We start from the raw sequence: 21,802 nt of genomic DNA, 5'->3' as shown, positions 1-21,802 counted from the left end.
AATATATTGTTGGAATGGAATGCGCACTCTCTCCCTGCAGGGACGCATCTTGCTTACCTAATTCTGGAAAGTATTAGGCGCAGGATGTCAAGAGCCAAGGCTTTGGGATCCCAAAATTGGGGTAACTGCTGGAGTCTAATCAGCTAAAACTGCATAGCTTGCCATTGATATTGCTGTCCAGAAAGCTTTCCTGCTGCTTGTCCAGCTAGGACCACCCTACCCATTAGGGTGGGACTTGAAGGATTAACAGGAGCTGAGTGGGATGACTCCCTACCCCCAGTGACTGCTCTGCCCATCCAGGTCCTGGTGATGAGCCGAGCCGGGCTGTGCTGTCATCAGCAGTGCTCTGGAATACTGCGGACCCACCAGGCTCAGGTACCGGACTAGAGACCGTCACAGAGGGCTGGCGCGATTCCGATATTTCATTGCCAGATATGTCACCTTGGGGCCAGTTCAGGCTGGTCCCTGCTGTGACAAGTCAGGCTGGAGAAGTCGCCGCCAAACTAAATGAAGTGCAATTGGTTTTGTTGGAACGCCTTAGAGTATGAACTGTCAGGGGAGACTGCCCTTCTTTGCCAGTAACACGTTCCTCTTGTTCACTGACAGGTAATGTCATTGACATGTGTAAAGATGGGAATCCCCCCACGTTAAGATGAATGGGAGGGAGGGGTCTTGATGATAAACAAAACTAACCGAGTGACCTCTGTTCAGAGCAGATCAGTTGCTAGTCCCCGGACATTCAGCTCCTAAAACTGGGGCAGTGAGTTCACTCACATTGAGTAAATTATCTTCCCAGCGTGATGGCTGGCTATGCTGCCTGAAGTATGTGAACATACTTAACCTCCAGTAACCTTTCCTTTGTTTACTTTAGTGAATATATTGTAGCTTCTGGCAAAAGGTAGGGATGTCCTTGCAGTGTGCCAGCTCTATATTCAGAAGGGTTTAAGAGTCATATTTCACACACATCCTGAAGTAAAAGAGCTGGCAGGGAATGTGGAAATGGCATGAATGAATAAACGCATGTTAATCTGTTTCAGCCAAGGGCTCACATTAACTGACGCAACATTCTTTATTAACTGATCGAATTATTTTCAAACTGTTTACGACAGAACGGATTAAAGCAGGGTCATTCAGCCAGCCCTTAGAGTAGTCTTTTTTAAATGGATTATCATTTTGACAAGTTTATAGTAATAATAATAATAATCCTTATGATAATTCCTGACAAAGGGATTCAATGATGCTAATAATAATCCTTGCATTTGATATAGGACCTTATCAGTCTTCGAGACATCGCAAAGCGCTTCACAAAATACGCTGTAAAGTGTAGTGACTGTATATTTTGTGGGTGAAACGCAGCAGCCAATTGCGCACAGCAGTGTCCCACAAACAGTCGTGGATCAAGTGACCAAATTATTATTATTTTTGGAAGGAATTATCATCCCCGGAAAAGCGATCCGCCAATCGATTAATAACCAGGTTCCTACTCACTGCTGGGTAAACGGATGTGTGTGGAGTAAGGAAAATTGCTCAATGTTTTGCCCTGCCCAGGAATCGAAGCCAGGAATCGAAGCCATTTGCTTGCGAGGCAAATGCTCTAACCACTGAGCTACATGACTCCTATTTGCCTCTTTTCCAACCATTTCTCTAGTCTGTCAGTATCCTTCTGCAGTTTTATTATTTTCATTCGGTTTCATGGTTTCCACTTCTCTTGGTGATTGGCAAGTGCAAATTCCATGGACTGAATGGCCTCCTGTGCGGTAAATTACCATGATTCTATTTTCACAATTTGCCAATCCATCCAATTTAGTATTGTCAGCAAACTTCAATACAGCCCCAACCCAACCCCCGAGTTCCTCCCTCTTGCCTCGTTCAAGTGTTTCAAGATCCTCTCACTCGTTTTTAAATCCCTTCATGCCCTCGCACCTCCCTACCTCTCCGATCTGCTTACACCCCACTCCACCACCCGCTGTCTCCGCTCAGCTGGCTCCGGCATCCTGTTTGTCCCTCGTCCCCTCTGCTTCACCATTGGTGGCCGTGCCTTCAGCCACTCCACCCCAAAACCCTGAACTCTCTTCCTCATTCCCTCCGCCTTACCCCTCCCTCCCCACCTTCAAATCTTACCTAAAGACCTTCCTTTTTGATCGAGCTAACGGTCACCTCCCCCCTCCCTCGACTCCTGGCTCAGGGTCAGACTCCGCCACTGTCAAGCGCTTTGGGACGCTACCCCGGTTGAAGGGTGCTGCATAAATGCAATTTTTTTTGTTGCAGGCTGTAGCTTTATGTTGGTCTCTGGTTCAGTCGTAGCTCTCAGGTCATAAGCTACGTGATTTATGTTTCTTTTATAATTTCCTGAATTCACTTACACTTGTTATATATATGTATATAATAATAATAATCCTTGCATTTGATATAGCGCTTTTCACGTCGGGAGGACGTCCCAAAGCGCTTATATATATCGCTTATATATATATATATCTGTCTGCTTGTATTGGCATACACACACACACTCATGTGGGCACACTCCCAAACAAAATGGAATCCGTGGAACCGATGAAAAACAGTTAACCATTTTATGTGATTTAAGTAGGATATGGAGTAGTTGAATTTTAATGTCTTAAAGTAATTGACATCAATTTCAGAAGTTAATGATTCCAATCTGTTTTGAACGAAGAATGGCACAGTGGGTAAACACACGCTTGAAATGGTAATATCAGTTTGGGGAAAGAATATCACTATAAAGAAATTGTAGATTAGTTTAATCTTTCTTTTCTTGCTTCTGTACGGTGCTCCCTGACAGGCTCTCTAGTGCACGTCTGTCCGTCTGCCCAGTCAACTAGGGGTACCCCAGGCCTCCATCCTTGGCCCTCTCTTCTTTTCCTCATAGACTCATAGAATTATACAGCACAGAAGGAGGCCATTCGGCACATCGTGTCTGTGCCAGCTCTTTGAAAAGAGTTGTCCAAATTAATCCCACTCCTCCACTCTTTGCCCATAGCCTTGCAAACTCATCTATATGCTCCGTCTTGGCATGTCATCCGCAGACTTCCACATGTATGCAGATGACACACAAATCTACTTTGCCTCCTCCAAGACCAGCTTCAGGTTCCCCTGATGTTCTACCAGCTTGTCTAGGGTCTGGATGAGTGCAGCTGAATGCGGCTCCAATGAAGATATTGATGGGAGCCATACTCCTTGGGTCCCGTCAATGTCTTCACTCCTGCGGATCTGAACTCCTCAACCTTCCTGTGCTCTCCCTCAGAGTCATCAAAAGAGTGTGCAGTCTAGATGTCCTGTTCGACCCCCAGCTGTCCTTTCTCCACCACATCTGGTCCCTGCCCAGGAGTGCCTTCATCCACCTCCGCCACAATGCCCACCACTGACCGTACCTTACCCCAAATGCAGCCGAAACCCTCATACATGCTTTTGTCACCTCCCGCTTGGATTACTCCAATGCACTCCTCGCCTGTCTTTCCAGCTCCATTATTCAAAAAATCCAGCTAATTCAGAACTCTGCTGCCCGCATACTGACCCGAACCAAACTCTGTATCCACATCTCACCCGCTCTGGCTCCCCATCACCAAATGGATCAACTTCAAGATCCTCACACTAGTGTTCAAATCCTTTCCCTGGCACCTCCCTACCTCTCTGACCTCCTCACTCCCCAATCTACCACCCGGCGCCTCCGCTCGACTGGCACTGCCTCCTGCTCGTCCCTCGCACTCACCGCCCCATCATTGGAGTTCGAGTTTCGCCTGAAAAATATACAGTCAATTCACTTTACAGTATATTCTGTGAAGCGCTTTGAGAAGTTGCAATGACGTGATAAGCCGCTATGTCAAATGCAAGGATTATTTTTATTATTATTAATTCGTACGAATTCAAATGAACCACAAATAGCTCCTCCAGCGGGCAAATGGGTAAAGATATTAGCCAGCACAGTGTCAGACCATACAGATAAATGTGTAAGGTCTGTGCTGCGATAGTTGACCGGGGAAAGAGTTGGGACACAATTCAATAACAACTTTCAGAGGAGAATTAGATAGGTAACTTGAAAAGGAAAAACTTGCAAGGATATGGGGAAAAACTAGGGTAGTGGGACTGATTGGGTAACTCTTCTAGAGAGCCGGCACAGGCACGATGGGCCAAATGGCCTCCTTCTGTACTGTAATATACTCTGATTCTGGGTTAGAGAAATGGGAACCAACCATTGTTCCCACTTGTGATTACTATCCCGAGCTGGAAAGTGTGCAGATATCGAATATCCCCAGAAAGCTTTGGAAGCAGAATCAATAGGGATGTTTAAAAGAGAGTTAGATAGATACTTGAGTTGACGAGGTATCAAGGGGTATGTGAAATGCCAGGGCATTGGAATTAAAATATTTGCAAGTATCTAATAAACTAGTGGAACAGACTCAATAGGCGGAATGTATCTATTTTCCTATGTTCTTGTGTTCTTATTATAATAATAATCCTTGCATTTGATACAGCGCCTTATCACATCTTCGAGACATCTCAAAGCGCTTCACAGAATATATTGTAAAGTGAATTGACTGTATATTTTGTGGGCGAAACGCAGCAACCAATTGTGCACAGCAGTGTCCCCCAAACAGTTGTGGATTGAGTGACCCAATTATTATTATTATTTTTCTTTGAAGTGTTTATTAGCCCAAGAAAACGATCAGCCGATTGACTACCCACCAGGTTCCTACTCACTGCTGGGTAAACAGATGTGTGTGGAGTACGGAAACTTGCTCAACGTTTTGCTCTGCCCAGGAATCGAAGCCAGGTCCTCTTGCTTGCGAGGCGAGTGCTCTAACCACTGAGCTACAGGATTCCACAAAAGCACCTTATCATGTCATCGAGATGTTTCAAAGGGCTACCCAGGAATTTACAAATCATATAATACTGAATAATTCTTGTTTTATAGCTGGTTCAGGCTCTTTGCAAGGGCCAATGACTCCACAGTCCACCAACAGCTCAATGACAGAAGACCTGAAGCCCCCAACACCTGTATCAGCACCACACGGGCAGATGACGCAGATCCAGGGGAACAGGTATGAACAGAGTACTACTGAATCCTTTTCTGTCAGCATTACACAAGATCAAATTGGATCAGGCTGAGGAAGTGGGATTGTGGAGCATTACTTTAGCAATAGCCTTACTCTATTGCTAAATGGGTTACCCACAAGAGAATGATCTATTATTTCTCTGTCCCTGTTTAAAACGCAACCTAATAAAGCTTAACAGAATTGTAGCCCACTTAAAGAAATAGGATATTCGAAGGGCAAATGTGTCAATTGCCCTTTTTCACGTGGCTCTTTTATGCAAATAATAGAAAAATTGATTTTTTTCAACTAGTCGTAAAAAAACTAATTTAATTGAAGTGGTGAATCAAGAATTCATTGCACCAAATTGAAAGACAATAAGTGACTTTGAGGCACAGTCTTTCATTTAATAATAATAAATAATATTAATCCTTGCATTTGGTATAGTGCCTTTCAAGTCGGGAGCCCTTTGCAGGATTTACTGTAAAGTATAGTGACTATTTTATAGGCAAACACCTAAGGTAACAAGCAGCAAGGTCCTGTGACCCAAAGTTGAAGAGGGAAAAGGGTCTATGGTGTGAAAAGGTTAATATCGACTTTTTTATTTTATTTCCAAGTGCATGGCAATGTAATAAATGACAGACTACTGTGTTACCTTCTTTTTTAGAAAACTTACAATGAATAACAATGAGTAGTGACCCCGAACAAACTCAGTAATGTCATGTCCAATTAAGGTCCCCCAGTAACGGCCTTTTGACCGTTATTGGATTGCAATGTGTGTCATCTCACAGAACTAATGCTGGACTTCAAGTGTCCCATGTCCCCAGTATTGGTTGGGCCCACTGAATCCCTTCTATTAATCTGAGTGAAATGAGTTCTCAGCAGTCTCTCTATCTGAATGTAAAGGCACATCACAATGATTCTTCAGTTCCACAGGCCATTGATAAATGGTTGTAAGCAGCTTCAAGGGGCATTAGGCTGAATGTCAGGTCAAGCCAGTCCCAATGTTTGACGACCAAAGCTATAACGGTGGAAAGTCTGAATGAAGATTGATGTTTTTGTTTCTATAAAAGTCCTATCTCAACCGTGCTGCTTGTTTCTGGCATAGTATGTCTGACAGAGTGCTTTCTGACGCGTATCAGAAGGAAGATGACACAAACCTCTTGTCAGGGATATAACAGGAGGTACCATTCTTGCTCCACTGCCATTTGATTTCAGGGACTGAAATAAAAACCAGGTAAAACCAAAGCAATTTCCTGACCCTCAGACTTCAGCCTTTCTCTTCTGAATGTAGACCCTCAGCCACTCAAACAAATAAAGAAAAATACTAGATTATAATATAGAATCCTTGCACTTGATACAGCGCCTTATCACGTCTTCGAGGCGCCTCAAAGCGCTTCAGTAAAGTGAATTAATTGACTGCATATTTTGTGGGCGGATCTCAGCAGCCAATTGCTCACAGTAGTGTCCCACAAACAGTAGTGGATTAAGTGATTGATTAATTAATTAACAAACAAACAAACACCGCAAGAGGTATAGTTTTTTTTAAAACTATTATTTCAATTGACATTGAATGCAGTGGAATCCTGAAACTTAGCGGTTAAAGTTGTTAGTCGATTGGCAGATCACTTTTCCAGGTGTAATGATCCCTTAAAAAAAATTAATAATAATTTGGTCACTCAATCCACGACTGTTTGTGGGACACTGCTGTGCTCAATTGGCTGCTGTGTTTCGCCCACAAAATGTACAGTCAATTCGCTTAACAGTATGTTCTGTGAAGCGCTTTGACACATCTCGAAGACGTGATAAAGCGCTATATCAAATGCAAGGATTATTATTAGTATCATTGAATCCCTTTATCAGGAATAACTTCAGTCAGTTCTCAGTGCTATTAAATCTAAACTGCTGGTGTGGGGGGATTGTTGTATGAACAGGAACAATGCAATCAGTGTCCAGGACCCCTTCTCTGATGTTAGTGACCCAGCCTTCCAGAAGAGGACTTCCATGACGCCCAACCCACAGTACCAATCGGGGATCAACATGCCGGAAATGATGGGAAGGATGGGGTACGAACCCAATAAGGACCCATTCGCTGGGATGAGAAAAGGTAACCTGTTCCTTTATTTATCCAATTATGTAACTTACATGGGAGGGAGATGAGGAAAGGCCAAGTAACCAATTGGATTGTTTTGGGATCATTCTGGTGTCTTGACACACGTAGAAACCCATCACCGTGCTTAAGAGCATCCAAACCAAGCTGAGAATCCCACCTACACATGGAAATCCCAGAGATAGATAATGGAATGCACACTCTCTCCCTGGAGGGACACATCTTGTTTACCTAATTCCGGAAAGTATTAGGCACAGGTTGGCAAGAACCAAGGTTTGGGGACCCCAGAGTGTATGTTGGGGTAACTGCTGGAGTCTAACCAGATAAAACCACAGAGCTTGCCATTGATATCTCTGTCTGGCAAGCTTTCCCGCTGCTTGTCCAGCTAGGACCACCCTACCTTTTAGGGCTTTGGTTTGCAGGGTTAGTAGCAGCTGAGTGGGATGACTCCCTGCCCCCAGTGACTGGTCTGCCCTTCCAGGTCCTCGTGATGAGCCAGGCTGGGCTGTGCTGTCATCAGTAGCACCCTGGAATACTGTTGACGGGCCTGGCTCAGGAATTGAACTTGGGACCGTCACAGAGGCCTGGCTCGATTCTGACATTACATTGCCAGGCATGTCATCTTGGGACCATTTCAGCTCCAAGGAGACACATCTTATTGGATTGAACTGTCATGCATGAATTCATACGTCATGCAGAGACAGAGAGATCACATCTAATGATGCAGAGAGCTTCCTATACTATTAGTAAGAGTTAAATCTACTATAATAACATAAATCCTTCCCCCCTTCTATTTGTCTGAAATGGATTGATTCATTGTGACTGGTTGAAGACTGAGGGATAATCCATCGCTAATTGGAGCTGTTTGAAAATCAAAAAATCTGCATTCCTCCACAAACGCAAGGACTTAAAAATTGGAATATTGGAAAGTCACAGAGATGGCACGAGCCTAGGAAGGGAGTCATAAGAAAAGCGTTGTGCATTTTGTCTTTCCTAGTCTTCTGTAGGATTCTTGCCCTTCACCCTCTTTCCTAGGGAGATGGATGCATCTGTTCTACCTATTTGTTTGCATTTGCAAGCTTTCTGCAGGAAAATAACCTTATTAATCAGTTCTATTGTGATGTTTCATGTCTTGGTTCTGCAGGACAACTTGCATCTTCTCCCTCCCATTCCCATCCCACTAATATTTTTTAATTTCAATTCTGAGACTTACATTGGGGCATATTGCAATCTTCCCGGGATTCTGCTTTTCTTCGCAAAACAATGTGCTGCACAAAATCATAACCATTTCAATCACAGAGGAAATATTAATGGAATTCCACAATGCAAACAGGTGTGATGGCATGCTGTTGAGAATGCTGTAGGAAGTCAACAACAATAACTTGCATTTATATGGCGCGCCTCACGTAGGATAGCGTCCCAGCGCTCTTGACAGTAGTGGCGCACGACACCGAGCCGGTGGGAGGTGACCGTAGGCACAGTCGAAGAGGAAGGTCTTCAGGCGTGATCTGAAGATGGGGAAGGAAGGGGCAAGGTAGCGGCACAGAGGGAGAGTGTTCCATAGTTTTGGGGCGTAGTGGCTGAGAGGAAATGGCACTGGCTCTGATCATAATACTTCAAACTTCCTTGAATATGAATGTTTTTGCTCGAGGACCAAGGGATGCCAATGTGGAAAGTGCGTAACATACAGCAGGCAGCCTAACTGCCGTGCTATACTGTTTTGTGGAATTCTATGTAATTGTGACAAATAGGTCTTTTTTATTTTGAGTCTATGTTGTGTGCTGTGTCAAACGTCTGCCAAAATATGGAAAGTTGAATTGGCATAAAATAAGGTTTTATTCTGTCCGTCTTCTGTAACAGAAGTTAGACAATATCCAGTGTTTTCACTGCTTGTTCTACTGTGATGGATTATTTGTTAGGTACTAAGATTAATTTATTCTATCCTAGTGCCTGGGAGTAATGACCCCTTTATGCCTCCTGGAGTGATGCCTAATAGTGGGATGCAGGATCTGTACAACCGTACGCCATCTGCAGCAATGGCCAACATGAGCATGGGCCAAAGGCAGCAGTACACTTATGGACCTGGCTATGATAGAAGGTAAATGACATCTTTAATTCTGCACAATTTTATATGATTGATTTTTAACAAAAAAAGTGTTGCACTCATCAAAGTGGGAGATGTGGACGCAACAGATTCCATTTTCCATTTAAAACTTTTCCAATTTTATCAACTTAGTTTTAGCCTTATACATTCCCAGGGTGGGTTTTGTTAACAGCAACAACTTGCATTTACACAGCGCCCCTCACATAGGGTAGGGACCCAGAGCACTTGACAGTGACAGAGCACGATGCTGAGCCGGGGGAGTGGGGAGATAACAGTGGGCACGGTCGAAGAGGAGGCGTGACCTGAAAATGGAGAAGGAAGGGGCAAGGTGGAGGGATAGAGGAAGAGTGTTCCAGAGTTTCGGGACACAGTGGCTGAAAGCATGGCCAATGATGATGGAAGGGAGGGCACGAGGGACATGCAGGAGGCCGGAGTCAGTCGAGTGGAGGTAGTGGGTTGAGGGTAAACAGGTCGGAGAGTTAGGGAGGTGCAAGGGTATGAAGGGATTTGAAAACAAGTGTGAGGATCTTGAAATCGATCCATTCAGCCATAGGGAGCCAGTGGAGCCTGGCTAGGACTGGTGTAATGGCTAAGTGAAGCTTATTGCAGAGGAAAGCTTCTGGGAACCAGCCTTGTTAGAGCTGGATTTATGATGCTATTAGTTCGAATCGAATTAAAAAGTGAATGTTCAAGCCTCCAGTTCAGACAAGACAAAACATTAATGCAGTGGCATCAATATTCCCTGCCACCCCCATTATAACACAGTGTTTTGAGTCCATAATATCAAATCCCGCTTTACAACAGATCCCTCAATAGAAAAATCAGTCATTCCCACGTCATCACGGACTTGGCTTCTGGTGCAGACAGATTGGCCAACTTCCTGCACTGCCATGCAGCACACAGAATTCTTGCCGAAGGGTAACATACCTCTGGTGAACCCGGTTCCCCAAGGGCACCAGCTTTACAAGCTGACTCGCACTCCAGTGAGACGTGTTACAACAGAGTCAGCCTGGGTTGAAACCATCCCAATTCAGGATGTGCATCACTGCCAACTGAATGTTTGTGGATGGACTCTACGACCTATTGCTTCATTGTGAGCCAGGTTCGGTGAGCCTGTTCTTCCCCTCCCCCCTCACTAATTATAAAATGTGGAGTCCTGCAGCTTTGTGGTTAGAGCACTCGCTTTGCAATCTGGGTTTGATAACCGGGCAGGGCAAAACATTGAGCAAATTTCCTTGCTCCACACGCCTCTGTTTACCTAGTATGTAGGAACACATTTTTTAGTTGATTGGCGGATTGCTTTTGAAGGGGTAATAATCCCTTAAAAAAATAATAATAATAATAATAATAATGTGGTCATTCAATCCATGACTATTTGTGGGACACTGCTGTGTGCAATTCTCTGCCGCATTTCGCCTACATTTCACTTTATAGTATACTTTGTGAAGCGCTTTGAGACGTCTCGAAGACGCGTTAAGGTGCTGTATCCAATGCAATTATTATTATTGTTGTTATGAATCCACAACAGTTTAAATGGAAATACTGAGATAAATTTACTGATACTATGGAATGGAGAAAGGAGAAATCGTTCAATCTATTCATGATGGCCGCATTGTCTTCTGTTCGTGTGTGGATTTTATAGAGACTATTCAGCGCATCATATCTGTGCTACCTGTTTGTCTCAATTGCTTCTTTGTTTTAATTCCATTTTCCAGTCCTTTCCCAAATCCCTTGATAATTTCACTGCTCAGGTGCTTTTTCAGTTTCCTTTTATATGATTCTATTGATCCACCCTTAATAGCTCCTAACATTCATTACAGTAATAACATTCATTATCATATATTTCAACAATAACAATAAATTACATTTGTATATCGCCTTTCATGTCAGGAGGATGTCCCAAGGTACTGAACAGTCAGGGATTTGCACCCGAGCAGGGGTTTGGAATCAGGAGAGGTGGAGGGCAGGGAAGGTAGGGCAGGAGAGTGGCCGAAGGCACGGTCAAAGAAGAAGGTCTTGATATGTGCCTTGAAGGAGGCAAGAGAAGGAGCAAGATGAAGGGACTATGGGATGGAGTTCTAAAAGGGTGGGGGCAGAGACGTTGAAGGCCCGACCGCCGATGGTGGGGTGGAGGACGTGAAGCAAGCCGGAACCCGCTAAGCAGAGGGAGCAGACAGGTTGGTATGGGGTTGGCAGGTTATTATTATTTCACAATAATGTTTACATGCATCAAAGAAGCACAATTCTCCAGCGATCTTACATACCCAAAGTAAAACTATTGTTTTTGTTTTAGGCCTGAGCATGGGATGGGTCCTGAAGGCAGTATGGGACCTCCAGGAGGTCAGTCTAACGTGGTGCCTTCCAGCAATGACCCGAGCATGTACTCACCAAATCGTTACCCTCCACAACAAAGGTAACCAAGAACAAGCAGCATCTTTCTCCCATAGGGACAGCTATGACAGATTATTTTTCATTGGGTTTTTGTGCATCGAGGAACCAATGTATTTTATGTAAATCCTGTAGCTTAGCGATTAAAGCACTCGCCTCGCAAGCGAGAGGACGTTGGTTCGATTCCCAGGCAGGGAGAAACGATAGGCAAGTCTCCTTGCTCCACACACCTCTGTTTACCTAGCAGTCAGTAGGAACCCAGTTGTTAGTCGATTGGCAGATCACTTTTCCAGGGATAATAATCCCTTCACAAAATAGCAAATAAATAAATAAGAATAATTTGGTCGCTCAATCCATGACTGTTTGTGGGACACCTCTGTATGCAATTGGCTGCAATTGTTTTGTCCACAAAATATACAGTCAATTCACTTTACAGTATATTCTGTGAAGCGCTTTGAGATGTCTCAAAGACGTGATAAGGTGTTATATCAAATGCAAGGATTATTATTATTAATGACTCTCTGACCCTTTATCGGAGTGACAATCCTCCTGAAACAGGTCATTGAATTTTAATAGCTAGAGAACAGCTGATCCACTGGATGTCTTCTGCAGTTTCAACTAAGATGAACTGTGATTTGGGGAATGCTAATCCAAATGGGGGGGGTGAGGAGGTTGCTCTGCAGCTTCTCATAAATCACGTAGTATTTTCCAAAAGCCCAGTCGTTAGGCATTTTTATTCAGCTTGTGGCTATGTACAAGGCTGCAAAGCAATGGGGGTGGGCCGTTCTTACCAATGCTGCTGTTTGCCACATACATCTGTTGCTGTGTGTTGCAAGCTGATATTTAAATGAAATTGTGCACAGTATATTGCGTTTCAATTAGCCTTAAATGTCAAGAGCTTTTCGTTCCCATCAGCTGGGCTTTTATTCAAAGAATCAACCAGCATACCACTGCAACTAACTACTTATTCTAATATTCGCTATCACACAGATAGAGACACCTTTAACGCTAACAAAACTGTATATGGGATACACAGCAACACATCAGCAGTTATCACGTTATACGGCTTCACTGAATTCCACTCTAAATAACTCATTCACACAATAACTCTTTTACCTGTCAGCACGGGTTGATGTGAAGGTAAAATCCGATCTATAAATATTAATTTTACAAAACCATTGAGGCCTTATTTGTCAGGCGCTCATTGGTAAGATGATTAATGAGGCTCGGTGGTTTCATTGACATGACGGGTGACAAATCAGCCCCCGCACAGGCCTGCTTGTTTTATCAAGTCCAGCGAAGATTGAGCCCTTTGCCGAGAGATGTAGACTGGTATAATGAGAGTGATCTGTTACAGGCACGATCCCTATGGACAGCAGTACCCAGGCCAAGGCCCTCCCTCGGGACAGCCACCATATGGAAGTCATCAGCCTGGAATGTATCCTCAGCAGCAGGTAACAGCAGCTTGTCAGCTTCGTTTAACATCCAACTTTCGGGAGCTTCCACTTACCAGAGTTCCTATTTGTAAAATCAAATTCATTACATGCAGTAGTTGTATTAATATTGTGGAGTCCTGTAGCTCAGTGGTTAGAGCATTCGCCTTGCAAATAAAAGAACCCGGGTTCGATTGCCCGGAAGGGCGAAACGTTGGGAAAGCTTCCCTCTTCTACAAGCCTCTGTTTACCTGGCAGTAAGTAGGAACCCGGTTGTTAGTCCATTGGCAGATCGCTTTTCCTTCCAATTTAAAAAATAATAATAATAATTTGGTCACTCGATCCACAACTGTTTGTGGGACACTGCTCTGCGCAATTGGCTGCTGCGTTTCACCATACATTCAATTCACTTCACATTCTGTGAAGCACTTTGAGACGACTCGAATACGTGATGAGGCGCTTTATCAAATGCAAGGATTATTATACTGTTATTACCTCTGTAGTTTTTAAATAATACAACCCCGGGTCACTGCAGTTAACACACTACCTCACCTCTCTAAAGCAGCTCATTTTTCCGTTAGCTGAGTTTGCATTTCTTTGATATTTTGTCAGGTACCTGCTTTTTTCCTCGAGTGCAATTGGATCTTAATCCAGATTTTATTCAGGTTAAACGACACATTAAAATTAACATGAAAGGTGATCGCTTGCTACCCGTGTGTCCCGAAGTGTTTTGTAACTATCACCTCCTTCCTTTGCAGAACTATAAACGTCCCATGGAGGGCATGTACGGTCCTCCACCAAAGCGTCATGAGAATGACATGTACAACATGCAGTACAGCAGCCAGCAACAGGAAATGTACAATCAATATGGAAACACCTATTCTGGACCAGACAGGAGGTCCATGCAAAGCCAATACCCATTGACATACAACAGAGACAGGATCCAGGGTCCAGTTTCCATGCAACAGCATACAATACCACCCCAAATGATTGGAGGGCCAATGCAAGCAGCCTCAACCGAAGTGCCACAGCAGGGCATGTGGCAGTCACGGAATGATATGCCTTACCCTTACCCCAATAGACAAGGCCCTGGAGCACCTCCGCAAGCATCACCATATACAGGGATGAATCGCACTGATGAGATGATCTTACCCGACCAGAGAATGAATCATGAAGGTCAATGGCCTTCCCACGTGAATCAGCGCCAGTCTTCATACATGTCTCCTTCAGCCTCCATGCCTCCGATCACACGACCTCCGCAGTCCTCCTATCAGACACCTCCTTCGATGCCAAACCACATCTCCAGGGCTCCCAGCCCAGCGCCTTTCCAGCGCTCGCTAGAAAATCGAATGTCCCCCAACAAGACGCCCTATATGTCATCGATCAAGATGCAGAAAGTTGGTCCTCCAGTCCCGGCCTCACACGTTGCTGTTCAACATCAACCACCACCAATAAGGCGGGAAATCACCTTCCCTCCAGGATCAGTGGAGGCAACGCCGCCAATGTTAAAACCCAGACGAAAACTTACCTCAAAAGACACTGGTAGGTAAATTTAATAAAAGCCATTTACACTGAATGAAGTTTTGATATAAGGAAACAATTATATCAGTTCTTGTGCTTCTCAGTATTTTTGGTGACTCATTATAAAATAAATGACTGCATATTGCATTCCAGATTTTCAGAATCTTTATATATGGTTGAATGAAAGGGTTTTATTTTAGAGAGAGAGTGTAATTGCTGAAAGAAGTTATGCCAGGGAATCAAAAGTACTGACTGCTTTTTACGTGCACCCTTCTTTTTTAAAAGCCTGAACCGAATAATATCAATAATGTATTTGACCGGACTTGCTATTGTGTGTGTTCGTGCGTGCGTGCATTTGTTCATATTTAAGAAAAGAGAGCGGGGTGGTGGGGGGGTGTTGGGAAGGGAGAGATACAGTTGTCCCTGACTACAGAAGAAACATTAGCATTACAAGCACAAATAGTCACTTTTTATTCACTCTCTCCAACAAGCTACCATTTTGAATCTATGACTTAGCTGAGAGGGGTAACACTAGAAGTTGAAGTTCAGAAGTGTATGCAGTGGGTTACTCAGGGTTTAAGCGCTCCATGACACTACCCCGTGTGAAAGGGTCCAGTATAAATGCAAGTTGTTGTTTATGGAGCATCTAAAGCTGAAAAGTATGAGCTGTGGATGGAGATTTTCCCAAATCAAAGTCTGTTAAATAATTGATGCCACTTGGGCCTGAATGCAGTTTCATGCCATGAATTCTGTTGACATGATACCACATTATCCTCACTGTCACTTACTCCTCCAAAGAAGATTGTTAATGCCTTTGGCATTATTGATTTACATGAACACGGGAAATGTTTTTAAAAAATTCTGTTACTCTATTGTTTCCATCATACACGTTATATACCAAGTTGTTGTGGGCAAATAATTCTGACTCCTGACGTATTATAAAATCAATGTCCCGCATTCCCATGATTTGACTTGGATCACACCAGTGTTTCAGCTGCAAGCACATGAATTTACTCTTTGCACCAGAATTGATCCATATTTTGGATTGTACTGTGAATGATAGTGATTAGTATAAAGCTGGTTGCACCAGTTTCTGTAGCCACACAGTCAGGACACTGGTTCTGGGTGGCTGTTTTTTGGCGGATCTCCACTCCCTTCAGGTTTGCGCTGGTATTCTGTTCCCCCACCCCTCAAATTTGCCACCCAGTTTTTGTTAAAAAAGCAGTTAGGATTTTTTTGGAACAATCTAACACGTGTTATTTCTTTGTGTTTAGTTCTTAGCAATAAAGTGAAAAAATGTAGGTTGGCAGTAAAATGGTTTTCGATATCACCAATCAACCCCCGCAATTTCCTGGAAGTTTTTTGCAAACGCCCCGCAATTTAGAGCAAATAGTTCCGCAATTTTCTATTGGTCCATTCATTGCCAGCAACTGACCCCCTTGAATCAGTGGAGAGCAGCGTGAGTTCTTTGAGTCAATGCCACGAGTGGAAGTTATTCCATTTCCTCGGCCTGTGTGTGAGAGACGGGTCTTGGTGTCTAGAAAGATTTGGATATGTTTACTGCTTGTACATGAGAGAGTTTGTTTATTCTGGGGACTTCAACTTTTTGGCAGCAACTCCAGCAAACGTTTGAAGAGTGGATTGTCACTTTGGTCAGTGCATAACTTAGTCAGAGGTGTGAGGGAATACAGGGCTTGGGTTACCTGGGTTTGATGCAATAAAATAAACTTTTGATTGAAAGTTTAGCTCAATTTCAGGTGCTGCATGTAAGACTTGTATCCTAGACTTCTAGCAGAAGCTCATTGATGTTGCACTGACTTAATTGTTGACTCGAAATCAAATCAGTGTGCTAAAACAGTGCTGATGGCTCCGCTTCAAGTGTTTCAACACCATTACCTCAGCAAAATCACAGCATTAAACAGTTTAGTGTTGCTCATGTCAGCTAACAAGGTGCCCTGATTTGTGGCAGAGAAGATTGGTTGACACAATGATTTGGTTACAAGCTATTTCGGTTGCAGAAATACAAGAAATCAATTGTGAATGACTCAAGTGCTGGGTTTACTCAGCTGCACTGTGACAAACACTTAAAAGGCAGCACTGACTCGGAAGCATTGCTCTTTTATATTTCAAAATCCTGCCATTTTCTGGAGGCCTGAAGCTCAGTGGTTAGAGCACTCACCTTGTTCGATTCCCAGACTGGGTGAAATGTTCGGCATGTTACTCCACACGCCTGTTTACCTAGCAGTTGTTAGTCAATTGGCAAATCACTTCTCCGGGGGTAATAACCCCTCCAAATTAATTTTTTAAAAATAATTTGGTCACTCAATCCATAATTATTTGTGGCCCACAAAATATACGGTCAATTCACTTAATAGTATATTCCGTAAAGAGCTTTGAGGTATCTCGAAGACGTGATAAGGCGCTGTATCAAATTCAAGGATTATTATTATATGTGTGCAAGGAGGGGAATAAACATCAGTAGATCCACAAACGTGCAAAATGTGTGATTTAAGCACACAATATAGACTCAGTACATTCACCTTTCTGAATGACAGTCACTCCATTTTTTTTAGGGCTTTGGCTTTGCAGCGTTAACAGGAGCTGAGTGGGATGACTTCCAGGTCCTGCTGATGAGCCAGACTGGGCTGTGCTGTTATCAGCAGTGCCCTGGAATACTGGAGACCTGCCTGGCTCAGGAACCGGACTAGAGACCGTCACAGAGGGCTGGCTCGACTCCGACTTTCCATTGCCAGACATGTCACCTTAGAGCCAGTTCAGCTCCAAAGAGACCCCACTTAAGCATGATCTACTTTGATATGTTGCTTTTTGTCATGTAAAAACATTCCATATATTTAAATGATGGTTCGCTTCACGTTTGGGTTATCATAAATATAATTTCTCATGGGGCCTCTTATTTTAACGGGTTCCCTGAATGTCAGTTACATTTTATTCTTGAGGAACTACATACGGGTGTTGGTAAGAGATGATTTCTGATGTGTTTCTGATGTTTGCAGGAGCCCCAGAGGCCTGGCGTGTTATGATGTCCCTCAAATCTGGTCTTCTGGCTGAAAGCACTTGGGCTCTGGACACCATCAACATCTTACTGTACGATGACAGCACTGTAGCCACATTTAACCTCTCTCAGGTACACCAGCTGCTTTGTAATTGTATTTTCCCCCTACCTTCCCTGCCCTCCACCTCTCCTGATCCCAACCGCCTGCTCAGGTCCAAATCTCTGACTGTCCAGCACCTTGGAACGTTGTCTCGACATGAACATAAGAATTAGGAGCAGGAGTAGGCCATTCAGCCCCTCGAGCCTGCCCCGCCATTCGATAAGATCGTGGCTGATCTTCAGACCCAACTCTAATTACCTGCCCTATCCCCATATCCCCTAATCCCTCTATTTTTTAAAACTCTCTCAGTCTCAGCCTTGAAGATGTTCAAGGACTGAGCATCTACAGCCCTCTGGGGTAGTGAATTCCATAAATTCACTGCCCTCTGAGTGAAGAAATGTTTCCTCAACTCTGTTCTAAAAGGCTGACCCTTAATTTTAAGACTGTGACCCCTGGTTATAGATTCTCCTACCAGGGGAAACAGACCCTCAGTGTCTACTTTATCCAACCCTTTAAGACTCTTATATGTTTCAATAAGATCTCCCCTAATTCTTTTGTACTCCAGAAAATATAGCCCTAGTTTATTCAGCTTATCCTCATAGGTCAGTCCCCTCATCCCAAGAACTAACCTCGTGAATCTACACCCCCTCTAGGGCAAGTATGTCCTTTTTTAAATAAGGAGACCAAAACTGCACACAATACTCTAGGTGTGGTCTCACCAAGGCCCTATACAGTTGCAGCAAGACTTCCCTACTCTTGTACTCTAAACCTTTTGCAATGAACGCTAACATGCCATTCGCCTTCTTAGTTGCTGCTGCACCTGCAAACTAACTTTTTGAGACTGGTGTACAAGGACACCCAAACATTATCTAATCTCTTCCCCTCTAGAAAATAATCTGTTTTTCTATGTTTTCTACCTAGGTGAATAACTTCACACTTCCCCACATTAAATTCCATCTGCCACCTACTCGCCCACTCCCCTCGCCTATCTATATCCGATTGCAATCTTTTTGCATCATCCTCAGAGCTTACTTTCCCACTTAGTTTAGTGTCATCCGCAAATTTAGATACGTTACATTCAATGTCCTCGTCCAGATCGTTGATGTAAATTGTAAATAGCTGAGGCCCAAGCACTGATCCTTGTGGCACTCCACTAGTCACATCCTGCCAATTCGAGAATGACCCGTTTATCCCTACTCTCTGTTTTCTACCCGTTAGCCACTCTTCAATCCATGCTAATATGTTCCCATTAATCCCGTGGGCCTTAACCTTGTGCAATAGCCTTTTGTGTGGCACTTTGTCAAATGCCTTCTTAAAATCTAAATATACTACATCTACTGGTTCCCCCCTATCTAACCTGCTAGATACATCTTCAAAAAACTCTAAAAGATTAGTTAAGCATGACTTCCCTTTTGTAAAGCCATGTTGACTCTGCCTAATCTTGTTATGGTCTTCCAGGAATCCCATAACAACATCTTTAATTAAGGACTCAAGAATTTTCCCTACCACTGATGTCAGACTAACTGGTCTATAGTTCCCCATCTTTTCTCTCCAACCCTTCTTAAATAGTGGTGTTACGTTTGCAATCTTCAAATCAATGGGAACCGTTCCAGAATCCAGAGAATTTTGGAAGATCAAAGACAAGCCATCCACTATCTCCGTAGCCACCTCTTTTAAAACCCGAGGATGTAGGCCATGAGGTCCAGGAGATTTATCAGTTTTAAGACCTGACAATTTACCTAAAACCATTTCTTTACTAATATTAATTTCTCCAAGTTGCTCACTAATATTGTCTTCTTGGTTCCCCTCTATTCTTGGTAGGTTTTCAGTGTCTTCTAAGGTGAAGACAGTAGCAAAGTACTTGTTTAATGACTCTGCCATGTCTTTGTCCCCTACTATAATTCCCCCCATCTCTGCCTGTAACGGACCCACATTTACCTTCGACAGCCTCTTCCTCTTATATTTATAAAAACTCTTGTAATCTGTCTTTATGTTCTTCGCTAGTTTGCCCTCATATTCCATTTCTCCCTCTTAATCACTTTTTTGGTTCTTCTTTGTTGATTCCTAAAGTTCTCCCAGTCCTCATCTTAGCTGTTTTATAGGCTTCTTCCTTTAACTTTATACTTTCCCTAACTGCTCTAGTTAGCCACGGTTGGGCCACCTTTCTCATGGCATTCTTATTCCTCAAAGGAATACGTGTTCGCTGGGAATTTTGCACTATCTCCATAAAAGGCGCTGTACACATGTAATTTGTTTTTGTTGAAATTGTAAAATAAAAAGATATAGTGAATCAAATGGAACTCCTCAATAGCATGAACAGTATCTACAGTACACATGTCAAGGCATGTACCTTTGCAGTTTAAATCATTGGCAGTATTTCTACTGAATAAATTGCTGAGAACCAGCAATCACTGGCCAGGAGAGAATTGTATCCAGTAGCAATAACTAGAAGAGGAAAGCTGAACCTCTTCAGACAAGACTGAATGTTTCCTTCACTTCTTCCATTTATTACTGGCTCATGTTTCATCCCATTCCGTCATTCTGAATTTATAGTTTATGTTGCCATCTCCAGACTAATGCCATTACTGACTCTGCTAAACCCATACTTAAAGTGAGCAGTTAATATTTTACAGAACAGATATTATGTGGCTGATTTTATACCCATATGCTTATAATAAGGAACATACATCACCTGGTAACAGTTTTGCCCACAATATATACAGTCAATTCACTTTATAGTATAATCTGTGAAGCTCTTTTGAGATGTCTCGAAGACGTGGTAAGGCGCTATATCAAATGCAGGGTTATTTATTATTATTTTAATACAACGTTTACGAATGAGATTTCCATTCTGCTCCTTGAGCAAGGCCTACATGCAACTAAAACTCTGACAAAGTAATGCATCAAGTTTTTTTTTCTTTTGGAAGCACTCATAACAGTAGCAGATTAGAATTTTTTTAAGTCCCTAACATGATAGGTAACCCATCTTCAGAGATTACTCATTGTATTTTATTGTATGACAAAGATGATTTGATGCCAAAATGTCTGCCTGAGTTGAGTCTTGATGATAATTCCTGTCAGTCACTATAGCACTCTGTTTCTCTCCCTGTACATCTTTGTGTTTTCATAATCCTCTGGTATGGACACGGTACAATGAGTGGTGTGCACATTTGATAACCTACCATTAACTAGTATTTTTGAGTTTCAGTTTATTAGTTCAGTAATGAACATAAATACTGGACTGAAAATGTAACGTGAATGAGCTGCAGTTCATTGACCATGACAGTAACTTATGGCCCTCAAACATGCTGACGGCCTGTTTAACCAGCAAGTCGTACTGTTTTTATAATTTAATATACAGGAATATTCAGTGAATTACTTCAGTAGTCACTGAAATAATTAATAAGTAAGTGAATAAATAAGTAATCACTGAGAGAGAGGGGGAGAGTGACTGAGAGAGAGAGAGACTGAGTGAGAGAGACTGAGATATATAGGCAGAGGCATGTGGAATGGGAAGACTTGCCTTGGATTTTGTACTTAGCTAGAGGACCTGGGTTCGATTCCCGGGCAGGGCGAAATATTAGGCAAGTTTCCTTACTCCGCACGACTCCGTTTACTAAGTAATAAGTAGGAGCCTGGTTGTTAGTCAATTGCAGGATCACTTTCTGGGAGTAATAATCTCCCAAAAAACAATCATAATAATAATTATCAGGTAACTGAATACAATACAAAATCACATTTGTAAAGTGCCTTTCACATCGAGAGATCGTCCCAATCCATGACTGTTTGTGGGACACAGCTTTGCTCAATTGGCTGACGTTCGGCAAATGTCCTTACTCCAAACGCCTCTGTTTATGTAGCAGTAAGTAGGAACCCAGTTGTTAGTTGATTGGCAGATCACTTTTGCGAGGGTAATAATTCCTTCAAAATAAATATAATAAAAATTTGGTCACTTAATCCACAGCTGTTTGTGGGACACTGCTGTGCGTAATTGGCTGCCGCGTTTTGCCCACAAAATATACAGTCACTACACTTTACAGTATATAATCGGTGAAGCGCTTTGAGACGTCTCAATGACGTGATAAGGC

General features: G+C 43.0%; 1 protein-coding gene across 2 annotated transcripts in view; it reads left to right on the top strand.

Moving 5' to 3' along the window:
• Positions 1-21,802, top strand: part of arid1b (AT rich interactive domain 1B (SWI1-like)) — a 283,137-nt gene that overhangs the window by 257,288 nt on the left and 4,047 nt on the right. For both annotated transcript variants that reach the window (XM_007905499.2, XM_007905498.2), the window contains exons 13-19: positions 4,928-5,054; positions 6,980-7,152; positions 9,103-9,253; positions 11,553-11,672; positions 13,005-13,101; positions 13,839-14,622; positions 17,616-17,746. In XM_007905499.2, the coding sequence (XP_007903690.2) occupies positions 4,928-5,054; positions 6,980-7,152; positions 9,103-9,253; positions 11,553-11,672; positions 13,005-13,101; positions 13,839-14,622; positions 17,616-17,746 (1,583 nt within the window). The remainder of the gene's footprint in view (positions 1-4,927; positions 5,055-6,979; positions 7,153-9,102; positions 9,254-11,552; positions 11,673-13,004; positions 13,102-13,838; positions 14,623-17,615; positions 17,747-21,802) is intronic.

The sequence above is a fragment of the Callorhinchus milii genome, unplaced genomic scaffold, assembly GCF_018977255.1.
Source record: "Callorhinchus milii isolate IMCB2004 unplaced genomic scaffold, IMCB_Cmil_1.0 Scaffold3, whole genome shotgun sequence".
NCBI lineage: Eukaryota > Metazoa > Chordata > Chondrichthyes > Chimaeriformes > Callorhinchidae > Callorhinchus > Callorhinchus milii.
Note: the sequence above shows the minus strand (reverse complement) of the source record. Positions and strands in the feature narration are given on the sequence as shown.